We start from the raw sequence: 14,987 nt of genomic DNA on the forward strand, positions 1-14,987 counted from the left end.
AAAACTGGAGTAAAACCTTCCGGACCTACATTTCTATTTTTGATATACTCCCTTAAAAAATTTATTCTTTTATGAACAATATTTGGCAATATGGCAATATGGCTTTTATGAGCAATACAAGTCCATCAAATATTTTCTGTTATTTGATTTTTTCCACTTAAAGCCTATACTATTAATCCATCTTCTTAAGGAGTCAATGGAAAACTCAAAATATTCAATTTCTTCCCTAAACTTTTCTCTTATTGTTGCCAATATTACATATTTTTTTCTGGTGTACATAGAATAAATTGTGTCCCGAATTCTATGTTTCAAATATGTTGTAATTTTGGTTTTTGCTGTCTTTTGCTTGGAAGATATACGGGCTGCGTAATCCTGATCTGATTTTATCCCATTCTTCTTTATATTTGCGATCGTAGTTGTGCTCAATTTTGTTGCATCTGCGGCTCGCTGTATCACATTCTCAATTTGAAGTGCAATTCCGTTTCGGGCTTGTTCCTTTTCCAGTTGAAAAAAGCCAATATATTTAAAATCATCAGCTGCGATTGTTCATTATACCTATTACATCTTTTTAGGCATTATCTAACACTTTTTGAACACTTTAATAACTTTCAAGAACAAGTTGACAAACCAATATTTTTGATTGACAGTGACGGATATTTCACATAACCTAGTATATAAAAGATGAATAATCATCAGCCACCAATTTTTTTCAAAAGTTTGTTGTCGCCGCTGTTTGGAATATGCTAAACAAAGATAAAAAAGAATGACGTCATTACAAAAGGGTATAATTTCGACATTAGACAGTAAGTAATTCTCAGAAAAATATAGCTCATGTTAAATACAATAACACACATTAAAGAACACTTATGACAGCATGCACGTAAAATTTGAATTGATAACTACATCGTGTATCGCTATTAATGAAAATATAAATCTTTAAATATTATTAGAATGCGACGACCTACATTAAGACGAGATAATGTGCCCGAGGTTCAAACGGATTTTTAAATTTGTCTAATTTCCACCCAATGAAGGAAATCTTTTGAATCACAACTTAAAATTTAATTTTTCGCTAATATAAAAAAAGTTGATTAATGATTTAAAAATTACAGAAACCTTAGCCGTCAAAGCAGAAAATATTCTTCAAACTACAGATATCCGACAAAAATATCCTTAGAGCAAAAATGATTTCTTTTTTAAATTCTAGGCTATAGACGAAGACAAAACAACTTTTAATTATATAACAATATAATTTTTCACCAAAATAAAAAAACACCTGAAAGCAAATGAAATCTTCCTGGTTATGTCGGTAGAGATATCGACATTAACTGATCATTCTTTATTATATATTCGAATTCAAATATGCTTTCAGCAGAAGATGCCCTCAATATTAAAAGATGGCCAACAGGATTCTCTAGGTGAGAGCTCACATATGAATGGTGGTGTCATCTGCAAACAATATGAATTTTCCCCATATACACAATTGGGTGAGTTCATTGATATACAGAAGAAAGAGTATTAATGGTCGCAATATCTACCCTTGAGGCAAGCCCTAGTCAACAGGACGATATTCAGAATATACCGACTCCACACAAACTCTATGGTGGCGACCTCTACGATGCAGATCAGGTTGCCGGCACTCCTCTAAAATCGTAACCGAATCCACCTAAAATATCTTGGATTTAAAAAAATACATTACACGAAATTGAACCATCTTTTCAATAAATTTGACAGTTTGGACAGAATAGTTATCGGTCTAAAGTCTGATGGATCATCAAGCACTCGCCTCATGAACTATAATAACCTTGGTAGACTTTAAACAAGAATGAAAAGTGACCACAACTTTATTATTTATTTTTACAATATTTTATTTATTTTTACAATTTTAATCACTTTTTAAATTTAGCTTTTTTTTTACATTTTATTTATTGATTTGACTGTTTTTTTCTGATTTTTATTAAAATTTTATTTTAGAATTAAGTTTTTATCTTATTTTTATGTTTAATGTTAAGGATATTTTATTTAATTTTTTAGGTTCTATTTTTACAATCTTTTATTTATTTAAGTTTAGGTCTAAGGTTTATGTACTGTTTATACAATGCACCTTTATCGTATAATATTTATTTTTATTTTGATCTGTGTCCACGTTAGCTAGGCCTCCTTTTCGATTCGACATTTGTACATACGTAGATTGATTTTTTTAGTTATTAATTATTAATCAAACATCTTTGTATATTTTAAATTTTTTCTTGTATGTAGCACTGTTTGCTAAATAAAGAAAGATTATTATTATTATCAAGAAATTATTGGTCATCAGCAGAGATGTCAATGACTGACTTGAAGTAGTTACGCTAGCGGCTAGACGGATATCGTTCGCAATCTTCCAACTCTCTCTAGACTTGTTCGTGTGTTTTTTTAACCGATTTAGATAAAAAGATCTTAAATAACTTCCTATTAGCCGACTATACAAGAACCCATACGAGTTAAAATATTGATAAAAAGCAGGGCAATCTGTGAACTTTATTAATAAGTGATGAAATATCAGGTGTCTGAAGTATGAGAAGTTTTTAGTAATTTTCGTGAAGGTTTTTTACACTGTTTTTGTTTTATCTTTACGTTCTAAGGAAAAGACGCACGTAAGGGGTTCACCAATCTGTGATAAAAGCATGACAATGGGTCAGACGAATTCATGACACAATCCTATCCGGCGATAACACCTGACATACCCGAACTCAACAGTATAAGTTTACAATAATATGTTCTGTCAATGGTGATGAATGGAAACAGCGTAACACAAGTCAGAGGCTAAACAAGCATTTTAAGGTTAAATGAACAAGTAAGGTAAGTCAGTATTTGAACAGAGCTTACTCCCCTATAATTTACGTTGAAATCACCTGCCAATAGAATGGAGGATGAGCAAGGGATTTCGAGTAAAAAACTTTCCAAACATAAGCCGAATTCATAACCATCGGGTATAATGGATAAGCATTTGGCGTTGTCGTAGTTAAATGATTTTATCGGCTAGATATATAGATTAATACATCTTTTTAACCAAAACTAAATTTCAGTTGTCACGTAGGTGTCCTGGTTACCGGTAAGCACCTAACAAATAGACAAAAGTGAATGAATGATTGCAAATGTTATTAGAACGTAGAATTAAGGCCCACACGTCATCATCGTCGCATACTATGCATATAAGAGAATCGTTTATTGCATTTTGATTTAACTGCATCTATAGATATAAATATGAAAAGCTGTTAAACCTTTACTGATAATTGTTATTAATTTTTCTATATAAAAGGCTTTTCAGGCAAGTGATTTGTTACTTCCGGTTTCACCAAATTCCAGTTATTACATAGAAATGAGCATAGCATATAAGCATGATTCGTCATGTACACAATTTTAGAATATTCATGGTGTTCTGTAACTATCTATACAGGGTATTACAGAATGAGATCCTGTTCCTTAAGGATGTTAATCCCTAGGTGATTTTAAGAAGAAAAATTTAAATAAAGCTATGGCCTAAACCCCTTTTGATCTATAGGGTGTTAAAATCTTGAGAAAAAAAAACTCTTTATGATAACTTCCTAAATATGTTTATGAAATTTAACAGACACACACCTTCTGAGTATGGCATTTTTTCATTTGAAAGAGATTTTTTTTAAGTGTAACCAGTGGTGTCCGTTCAGGAACGTAGACTAAATATTTTTGAAAAATTTTATGTACGTCAGTGCTTTTTCGTAAAATAAGAACTATTTTCATAATCCCCATTCATTTTAGGGCAAATTTCATTTCTTTACCTTATTCGTCCGACATGCGATTAACGTGGAAAAAAAATTAAAACATTTTTATGCATTAGTAAAATTATATTAGTAGTCAAATATTGAATCTACGTTTCGGTCCCGACGCCAGTAGTTAAACTTTTAAAAAATCTAGCTCAAAAAATGGCTGTTGAAACTCGGAGGATGAAGAAACCATTTTTTTCCTAAGATTTTAACTCTCTGTAATTCAAAAAGTTAAAGAGTTTAAGACAGATTAATTTGAACTTTTTTTCTTAAAATCAACATAGGATTAATACCCTTAAGGATCAGCATCTTATTCTATAACACTCTGCATAAATATACTGGGTGTGATCCATTTGTAATGCGGCCTTACGTAGTTAGTTGTTTACGATACCGATATACTATTCATCTGTGATAACTGTAACCGCGACGAAAGGGGGAAGAAGGCCATAAATACTGTAAAAAACCCATTTCGAACTTGGTCTTGAGGCACGCACACTATCAATTAACAAAATAGTGGATATTTTACATTTTTAGTTTCTACTTATCTAGTTTTTTTTATTTTATCAGATTTAATTGTTTTCTTAACGCGATTTGAAGTAAATTTTCAAATCGCGTTAAGATTTCTTTATTTAGCAAAATCTGCTACATAAAAATAAAATACATAGTATGGCATTTAATATAATATTAAAAAGCAATAAACTAAAATTAAAAACCAAAACACAACCAAAAAATAAGGATAATATTACAATAATAGTGGTGGTATGAGGTACGAGTATTGCTGGCAAATAAACATGTTTTAAGATTATGCATTCACATATGAGTGGGAATATACAAAAAGGCAAGGAAAACAAACATATACAATGTAAAAATAAAATCATACAAATAAAATCTTAAGCTAATCGTAAATAAATAATAAAGCATGAGTTGAAATAAAATTTTAAAATATAAAATGACTTAAAATTTAATAAAATCAGAACACAAACGCTCAATAAAATTAAGGTAAAATAAATAAAAAATTAAACTTAAAATGACATAAATAATTTAAACCTATAAAATAAAACGTATAATGATATAACACAGAATATAAAGTTCATAACACAGAATAAAGATAAAAAAGACAAATACTAAATCTCTAGAACAAATTCTCTCAAGAGCCTTTTAAACACGTTAAAACTATCACAGTATCTATATATAATCTAACTTAAAAGACTTTATACATAATAAATAATATATAAAAAAAGCCTAACGAATGTTTCTTAATATCTGATTATATTCCTATATCAATTTTTTGTCGGCAACACTCCATACATGGAGGAACAGCTATTTTAGTTAAACAAACAATTGATGCTTTTTTCTGTAAAATTAATAAGTATGATATAGCTTTCTGTTGGAGAAGGTTTTTGAATTCTCCCTTTGTTTTTGTAAGCGATTTAATTTATATGTTCTTTGTGTTTAGAGACCACCCACAGGAGATATTGGTATGTTCCTGGACAAACTTGATTCTCTATTATCCCAATTGTCTCTACACTCCATAGTTATATTGGCTGGTGACTTTAATATTAACTTCACTGATGTAAGCTTGCTATCATATCATACATCCCTTTTAAGTATATTGGAATCTTATGACTTAAAGATGCATGTTCTTTCACCCACACGTATAATATCCTCATCTGCAACTACTATTGATTATTTGTGTACAAATGAACATATACAATTATGGCTTTAGAGGTGTGGCATTTCAATGGCTGGAATCCTATCTGTCTAATCGTACCCAAAGAGTTACAGTATCTGGATGTTTATCCGATTCCAGATCCCTTAAAACTGGAGTAGCTCAGGGTTCAGTGTTAGGACCACTATTATTTTTGCTCTATGTAAATGATTTGGGTTCATTAAAACTGCAGGGCAAAGTGGTTCAGTTTGCTGATGATACCACCATTTTATGGAATCATAGAGATTCTGATAATGTTAGAGCCCAGGTTTTTAGGGATCTTAAGATTTTATCCGAGTGGTGTGCTGCAAACAGGCTTGTATTTAATGTGGGCAAAACCTTTATTATGCGATTTAAGTGTGACGTTCAGGACCTTATGTTTAGTGAAAACTCCCCCTTGCAAAACAAAGAAAGCTGTAAGTTCCTTGGTATTACCATTGATGGTCGCCTTCGCTTCGAAGATCATATCCTAAATCTTGCATCAAAATTATCCTCTGGATGCTTTGCAGTAAGAATGGCGGGGCATGAGCTGGGAGGGGTAGTTGCACGTTCAGTGTACTTTTCTCTTATTGAGTCCCATCTTCGTTATGGCTTGCCTTTTTGGGGTTTAAGCAACAAGGGATTATTAAACATAATTTATGTGATTTCAAAAAAGGCAGCATACCTATGTTCCGCTGGGTTAAGAGATTCTTGTAAACCTCTCTTTATATCTCAAAAAATCCTAACTCTTTTTATCTTAGAAACAGCTACTCTTATTCATAAATGTCCTAAACCTCCCTCTAACAGTGGTCATATGACTCGCCAGGTTAACGATTTTCCCTTACCAATCCCTACATCCTCCCTCACCAAGAACTCACTTATATACCTTAGCAAAAAAATTTACAACCATGTTCCTCTATGTATCAGACAAATTTTAGAAGTTAAGAAATTCAAAAAGGAATTAAAATCACTTTTATTATCCAGGGCATATTATAGCATTGACGATTTTTTTTAATGATACCTTTTAACCTGTGCTCTGACATCATTTTAGTATTTTAGTAATTTAATTAAACCAATAGCAGTATCTGAAATATTTTCAATTTATTTTCCCATCAAGCCTATCTGGTCCATTTCAACCATTAAACCTATTGTTAGTAAATTCAAGTCCAAAGACATTGCAATAAATAATTGTAAATGTTTAACTCAGAAGATTGAAAATAGATCCGAAAAAAGAGAGAACAGAACTCTTAATATTTTACTAAGTGTGGAAAAAATAAAATAAAATACAATAACTTTTTTAAAAATAATAGAAAATTACATAAAAACATCAAATGTTCAACCAACCCCCCATTAACAGCTAAACAATATCCTAACCGATCATAAAATTCATTTGTAACGTTACTAAGTTGATATTGGGAAATTTTATTACATTTTAACGAAATAGCGTTTTGTAACTGGTTTAGATTCTCAAATTTAACACTTTTATAAATGACACTTTTTAAATGGCCCCACAAAAAGAAGCCATTCGGTGAAAGATCAGGTGACCTGGCTGGCCAAAGTATCCGATACCGTGGACCAATAATATTGCCGTTAAAAGCATTTTCCAAGCACTCTCTAACCATACGGGCATTATGGGCCGGGCAACCATCCATTTGGTACCAGATCATTTGATCTTCCTGAACAACTTCTTTCAAGGCGGCTCCAATTTGATTTTGAAATAAGTCCAAATAGGTTTCAGCTGTTTGGTTATAGTCCATAAAAAAGGGTCCAATGATATGGTGTCCGATAATTCCCACGAATACATTTGTTTTTTGGGGATATTGTGTCCGTGTATGAACAAAGCTATGTTCATTTTCTTGGCTCCAATACCGGCATTTCTGAACATTTGGTTCCTTGTTGAGGGCAAATTTATACGAATTCGTGCAAATTCAAACGAATTTATACGAATAATATTTATGTTTTTTTAAAGTGCGCAATACCGTTTTATGATGTTTATTTACCTCTTGCCCAAGAACCCTCGTACTAACCATCTTGTTTTCCTCCACACTCAGTAGAATATTAAGATCTCTGTTCTCTCTTTCTTCGGCTCTATTTTCGATATCCTGAGTTGAACATTTACAATTATTTATTACGGTACCTTTGGACTCTAACTTATTGACAATACGTTTAGAAGTTGAAATGGAGGGAATGGGCTTGGTGAGGAAATAAACTGAAAACATTTCAGATACTGCTCTAAAACTGTTTCCCGCATAATGCCACTTAATTTTGGCTATTTTTTCGTCGATTGAATAATTCATACTTGTTTTCAAATATCGACTGTCACTGATTTACTGACAGTCACGTCAGAAGAGGGAAAGGGAAGCTAATAATTGACCCCCTTAAAATTTACATGAGTTTTCCTATGTTCCTCTCGGCGACGCACCACCCGGTATAGTAATCTTACTTAAATTTGTACTAATAAACAAAAAACAATAAACACAGAAAAATTGTCATTGTTTCTTAGTCAGAATCAGGAATCAGTTTTTTTTATTTCGAATCGTCTAACTCATCAGAACTAGCATGACTTTCATCATCCATTTTTCAGGGATGTCCTCCATTGTCTGGTCAGTTTTCCAATACCTATTGTCTATATCTATAACATGTCTGACGTTATTTTTCCAATGATTAGAACTGACAGACTCAATACTAGTGTTGTAAAATGCTCGAGAATTTATTTTTCGAGAACGTTCCTCGAGCATGAACGAGCACGAACGAGAATTTTCAGCACATACGAGCATAAATGAAAAAAATGCAAAGGAAACATGTAAAGGAAAAGATCTGAAATTAAAAATGTTTGTGTTTATTTATGTTCTATTTATTAAGTTAAACTTTCAAACAACCTATTTAGGAACTCTCCTCCGAACTATCCTCTCCCTTTTCGCGCTCGCTTGATTTTAAATCACTCAGAATTTCCGTTAAATCAAATTCAGACTCGTCAGACTCTGAAGAATCATCTTCAATGGTATTAATTTCAGCCCCAGATTTGGTAGTGAGTTTTATTTTTTTTTTGATTTTGGTTCCATTAAATTGGTAGAGGTGTTTGGCTGGTCGGTATTTGAGCTTATACTTTGACACTTTAACGCTATGGGAACGTTCACATTTTTGGGGAACGTTCGGATTCACGCTCATTCGTGCTCTTGAGAATAAACGTCACGAAAAAAGTCGTGAACGTTCTTCGAGAATAACCGGGAACGTTCCATTGCTCACAACACTACTCAATACCCTCCTATAATAAATCTAATAATTTGGTATAGATGTTAAATCACCAGTATTATGATATCGCTTTACTTCTTAGTGGAATATGTCCATGTTCTTTCATTCAGTTGTCTATTTCATCATTTTTAGTGGTCGTACTAAGCCTATGCGCACATAATAAATCGTAAAGCTCAAATTTTCTTTTTGATTCTTCAAAATTTATTTTGTTGTTTTTGAGCCAATTTACTATTACGCCTTTTGTCGAGGATTTTGTGGACACTACTTGCTAATACAGAGTGATAGGGGGCATTGTCCATAATAACAACAGTCTGTTCTGGAATATTTGGAAACAGTTTTTCTTCTATACATTTCGTAAAATTTGTTTCGTTCATTTGCCCGTAATAATACGCCGTAGATAGTCCAGCTTTAAAAATTAGAGATGCACCATCAAAAAATCCATTTTTTTTTCACATCACTAATCTTTTCTGCTATTCCGAATACTCCATTAAAATTTTGCTCCGGTTTTGACATCTTCTTCAATAAAATCCAATATTTTTTAATAATCTACAATATTATCACTAAATAAAAAAATAAACAGATACTTAGATAATAAAAAGACAACTCGAAAGGTATAAAAACGATACAAAAAGGATTAACGGTAGATGCAGGTCATAAATTATTAATTATTTTATAAATATATAGGTACTAAATTTCCCTTTCCTTGATAATCCAACTATTATATTACACTAATAAATTGATAATTAAACTAATACAATACCTGCATATACAAATACCATAATTTAGAAGTAATTCCCAGTGGGACTAATTTTTTCATTTTAACTCATTTAAAATGTTACGGCTCCCGCGATATACTCGTAAAAGTTCATTGTTAAACGTTAAAAAATGCACTGTCCTATTTTTGACAATTTTTATTTTTCTTTTTTTAAAATTCAAATCGAATATAGTAAAAAGTATGCATAATATAGCTAAAATTGGAGCAACTCGGCTAAATCAAACTATTGCATTCTTAACATTCTTTTGCCAGCTACAGACTCAATAGATGAATCCGATTAAAATAAAATGTGGTAAACTAACCCAATTCAAGAAAATACAAAAAAATGTTAACAGGTTTTCCCGCGATTCATTTATGGTTGACACTCGATAATTATGACAAAAGATTATGAAATGTGACAGTTCTGGTGGGCTAAATATCGAACACCACTCGCTCTTATGTTTTTTGCGTTGGCGCCAACATAGGAAAAATTGTATTCCTTGTTTATGCACTTAAATTAATTGAAAGTCATGAGAAAACAACCTCTACGGATATCATTTTAATATAACTATACTTTTCTGTCAAATTAACTTCAATGACTTAAGCAGTTGACGTTCAAACGACATTATTTCAGACGTTTTTTGACTTGAAATTTTGGATCCCAGCACATTTTGAATTGATTTTATTATGTGTATTTAAAATTAACTAGGGGGTATTTTACATACTTACCATCACCACAAGGGGTAATTTCTATCGTACGCCCCATTATCGGACGTAGATAATTTTAATTTGAATTGCTACGCCTACGAGCACATCTGCACATTTACTACGACGAAGATACACTGATAACCTTCATATGATAATGTTTTTATTTAACACCGACAGCGCTTATCTCTGAAAAAGATTTGCAATAGTTAAATTATTTTTCGAATTTTCATATTTTTCAGCGATAAGGAGATAAATTCAATAAGGAAAATGGGAACTGATGAATTCTTAAATAGCGGTCATCATTGCTATCTTTCCATGAGAGTAGAATCCACTTAAAACAAAAATTATATAAAAAAAATTATAAATTATAGAACATTGAAAACATTAAAATATACAGATGGTGTTATCGTGAGCTACGTATTACCCAAAATAATGGCAACACCGCTTGGTTGCGGCTTGCAGGGGGCGCAATTTTTCGTTTTTATTTTTTGAACCGGGAGTCAGCAGACCTCACTTTGCTGTGTTACCGCACGTTGCATTAATAATTTTTGAGCGTTATTTTCGTGTTTTTTTCACTATGGCTGTTTATACCCCTTCCGAAAGAGTTCAACTAATCGAATGGTTTTATGAAGGCAATTCGGCAGTACAATGTACAGATTTGTTTTCAGTGACATTTGAGAATAGACCGATTCCTTGTGCAAAAACGGTTTTAAATGTGGTTACAAATTTTGGAACATCTTTTTGTCATCAAGATTGTAAAAAATGCCACACAAAACGTCAAGAACCACCTGTTGAAGTGGTCCAGGATATATTAGAACGGCGGGAAGAAATGGTTTGCAGTACCCTAAAACTTGATTCGACACGGTCCACTAGAAGTGTTGGAGAGGAACTGGGAATGAGCAATAAGACTGTTGCTCGTATCTGGAAAAAATATGGGTACAAATGTTTCAAGTAAAACTTTGACTGATATTTGTTATGATAATTATATTTCAAACTTAGACCAACTACTCTACACTAACCCTAAAAGTTTTTGGTATAACATAAACAATAAAAGATCAATTAATAAACTTCCTAATTTAATGTATTATAATCATAATGAATTCGTTGGCTGTGAACAGATAGCTGAAGGTTTTGCCCAGTTTTTTTCAACAGTCTATAGTCCTATTAATAATATAAACAATAATGGTGCTTTTATCAATCAGCAAGCAAAGTTAAATATGACCATTCCTAATCCCACCCTTTCCGTTGGGTTGATTTTTGATAAAATTACCAAGTTGCCACCCAAAGTTAGTTCAGGACCCGATGGCATTCCGAATTATTTTCTAATAAAGTGTGTATGTACTATTTCATACCCTCTTTTTATAATTTTTAAAAGATCTTTAGTTTCTGCAATTTTTCCAACCTTGTGGAAACATAGTTTTGTAATGCCAATTTTTAAATCTGGCGACAATAGCAAAATCGAGAATTACAGAAGTGTTTGTATACAATCAGCCATTCCGAAGCTCCTGGACAGTCTTATCTATGATCAATTATATTTTTATTGTAAAGAGTTGTTACTTAGCGAACTACATGGATTTATTTCTGGAAAGTCTACTGTGACTAATTTGTTAGTGTTTCAGCAGAATCTGTTGAATGCCTTGGAGAGGGGATGTCAGATGGATGTAATCTACACCGACTTCTCCAAGGCGTTCGACAGAGTTGACCATAGTATTTTGGCAAAAAAATTGGATATTTTTGGATTTTCTAATCTTATGGTGAATTGGTTTGTAAATTCCCTGTCAGGGAGGACCCAGCAGGCACGAATAGGTAATGCAAGATCAAGCTATATTAATGTCACTTCAGGTGTTCCACAAGGTGGGCACTGTTCACCTTTGCTCTTTAATATTTTTGTGAATGATATTGGTGCCTGTTTTGAGAACAGTGACTTCCTTTTATTTGCTGATGATTTAAAGTTTTTTAGAGAGATTTTATCAATACTTGATCAGATTTTGTTGCAAAGTGATTTGGATAGATTGAATGAGTGGTGTGTTAACAACAATTTGTTTTTGAATGTAAGCAAATGCAATTATATAAGTTTTCTCAAGCGAACTAAAAAGGTTGTCACTTCATATAACATTCAAGGAAGTACACTTCAATATTGCAGCATAGTTAAAGATCTTGGTATCTCATTTGATGTTCATTTAAACTTTAATGCACACATAAACAATATTGTTCTCAAATCCTCTAAGAATCTGGGTTTTGTACTAAGGAACTGTAAAGAATTTTCTATAGAGACCTGTAAGAGGTTATACATGTCATTGGTTGTTTCATTGCGGGAATATGGCTCAGTGATATGGTCGCCTTTTTACATGAATAATAGCTTGTCCTTGGAAAGAGTTCAGAACAAATTTATTAGGTTTTGTCTCTATAAACTTCGAATAAGAATTCCGGATGATCATGTTTATGATATTGTTTTAGAAATGCTTGATATGAAGACATTGAGACAAAGACGGATATATGCAGATTTAATTTTTTTGTATAAATTATTGAATGGTCAGATAATTTGTCCAGAACTTCTGATGACAATACAATTTAATATTCCATCTAGGAATTTAAGGAGGTATCGTGTCTTTTCATTACCATTTCATAGCGCCAATTATGCATTACATGCTCCTATTGAAAGAACTTTAAGAATTGTCAATACTAGGGAGGTTGAAATTTTGGGCATTTCCTTATCTAGATTTAAGAGTCAAATAAGAGAAATTGTTTCATTTTTTTTTTTTTTTTTTTTTTTTAGTGCAATACTGAATATTATACTTTAGTAGGGTATGTTTTTAGTATTTTTAGAATTCTGTTATATTGATTTAAGTTATAAAACTATTTTCGGTATTTTACATTTATAAGTAGGCTTTATTACTGCTTAATAGTTAGTATTTTACTGTTAAGTATGGTTAGGTTCAATTGATTTTGTATTTAATTTACTGTTCTAATGGGGTTGATCCCGTAAAATAAATAAAAAATAAAAATAAAAATAAGTATTCAAAAACTCAGGAAATATTTCCTGAAGACCAGTGGCGAAGAATGGAATTTTGTGAAACCATGATGGAAAAGGCAAATGAAAACGAATATTTTTTTAAAAATATTTTGTTTTCTGATGAATCTTCTTTTCCATTACATGGCAAACACAATCCTTCCATTGTTCGTTATTGGTCTCAGGAAAACGAGCACAGAAGTTTTTAGTTTCGTACCCAGTATCTTCAGAAATTGAATGTTTGGGCAGGTATTTTGGGCGACAATGTTATAGGGCCATTTTTTATTGATGGCACTTTAAACGCCCAAAAGTACCTTGAGTTGCTGCAAAACCAAGTTCTTCCTGCCATTTAAATCCTACCTGATGTAGACCTGGGATCGGTTTATTCTCAGCAAGATGGCTGTCTTGCTCATAACGCGGCTAGGGTAAAAGAATTTTTAACAAATACTTTTCCTAACCGCCTTATTAGTGGGACTGGCGATATTAAATGGCCTCCTAGATCTCCAGATTTGTCTCCAAATGACTTTTATCTGTGGGGTTACCTTAAGCAGACCATTTACAAGCATGAATTTAGTAGGCCAACAAATTTAGAGGAGTTGCGAAATAAAATTGTCGAAGGTGCCAATTCCATTTTACCTGAAACTCTTTTGGAGGTGCGAAATAGCTTTTACGATAGGTTAAGTTTTTGTTTAGCGAAAGAAGACGGTTTATTTGAGCCTTTTATTTAAAAAAATGGTATGTTGTTAAGTTTGTTTATTAGAGTTTTATTTCTGATTTTTTATTATATTTTTATCAGAGTTGATATTTTTTTTTTTTATAAGAATAACGCTTTAATTTTCATTATGCAAAACACTGCATAATAAATATTTTAAGATTACAAATCTATGCGGGTTTTACACATTGTCCTGTCTGTAAAACCCGCATTAGAGTAAATATTTTAAAAATGCCTGGATTTTCGCGTAATATTTTGGGACATTTTGTCGCCAGACGACGCAACTCCCACGAAAGTCAGATGTTTACTTTCGGTAGATGTAACCGACTTTTTTCGGTAGATTGGAGAAAAAATCGGTAGAAATTAATATTGTCGTAATTCCAAAATAAAATATTAAGACTTATAACTGGAGCTAAAAAATATATCAGAGTGGAAGACCTACATACAGATCTAAAAATTGAAACAATCAAAGATTTCATAAACAAAAAACACATTAAATTTAAAGAAAAACTAGAAAACATCGAAAACAATAAAATTAAAACTATGTTATCAAAAATAAGGAAAACTGGTCCTTATAAAAACATACTTGATTAGAGCACATCGCGCACTCTTGGGGGATAGAGTCTAGTCCAAACTCTATCAACACCCTACACCCATCAATCTCTCCCCATCCTAAAAAATTTAAAAAAAAAATCCTCCCCATTCAATCCTACTCTCGACACCAAGATGCCATCAAAATTGAAAAAAAAAACATTGGCCTAATTCTCTCCGCATTTAAAAAAAAAATGCCGCATTAAAGCTGCTAGAGCAAACCAGCTATGCTGCAAAATTGAAGTTAGAACAAATATTGTCTTAATTTGATGCAAACAATTTTTTTAAGTCATACATATTTTATTATCTGTGTTTTCTACAATAAATGAGACCCAACACATGATTTTTTAAAGAAAATTTATTTTTACCAAAAAAATTATACAAAATATTATATAATATATAAAAGTTTTACATAATATAATATACATTATATTGTAGGTATATACAATGTATAAGGTACCTAAAGTATTTCTTTAGCCTGCAATCGG

At 31.9% G+C, this 14,987-nt stretch overlaps 1 protein-coding gene across 1 annotated transcript in view; it reads right to left on the bottom strand.

Moving 5' to 3' along the window:
* The window catches only part of LOC126745311 (muscle M-line assembly protein unc-89-like), a 77,884-nt gene extending 67,568 nt beyond the window's left edge, over positions 1-10,316 (bottom strand). The window contains exon 1 of the mRNA XM_050453085.1: positions 10,208-10,316. Within this exon, the coding sequence (XP_050309042.1) occupies positions 10,208-10,244 (37 nt within the window). The 5' untranslated portion in view covers positions 10,245-10,316. The remainder of the gene's footprint in view (positions 1-10,207) is intronic.
* Between the last annotated feature and the right edge of the window lie 4,671 nt (positions 10,317-14,987).

The sequence above is a fragment of the Anthonomus grandis genome, chromosome 1 (genome assembly GCF_022605725.1).
Source record: "Anthonomus grandis grandis chromosome 1, icAntGran1.3, whole genome shotgun sequence".
In the NCBI taxonomy this organism is placed as follows: Eukaryota; Metazoa; Arthropoda; class Insecta; order Coleoptera; family Curculionidae; genus Anthonomus; species Anthonomus grandis.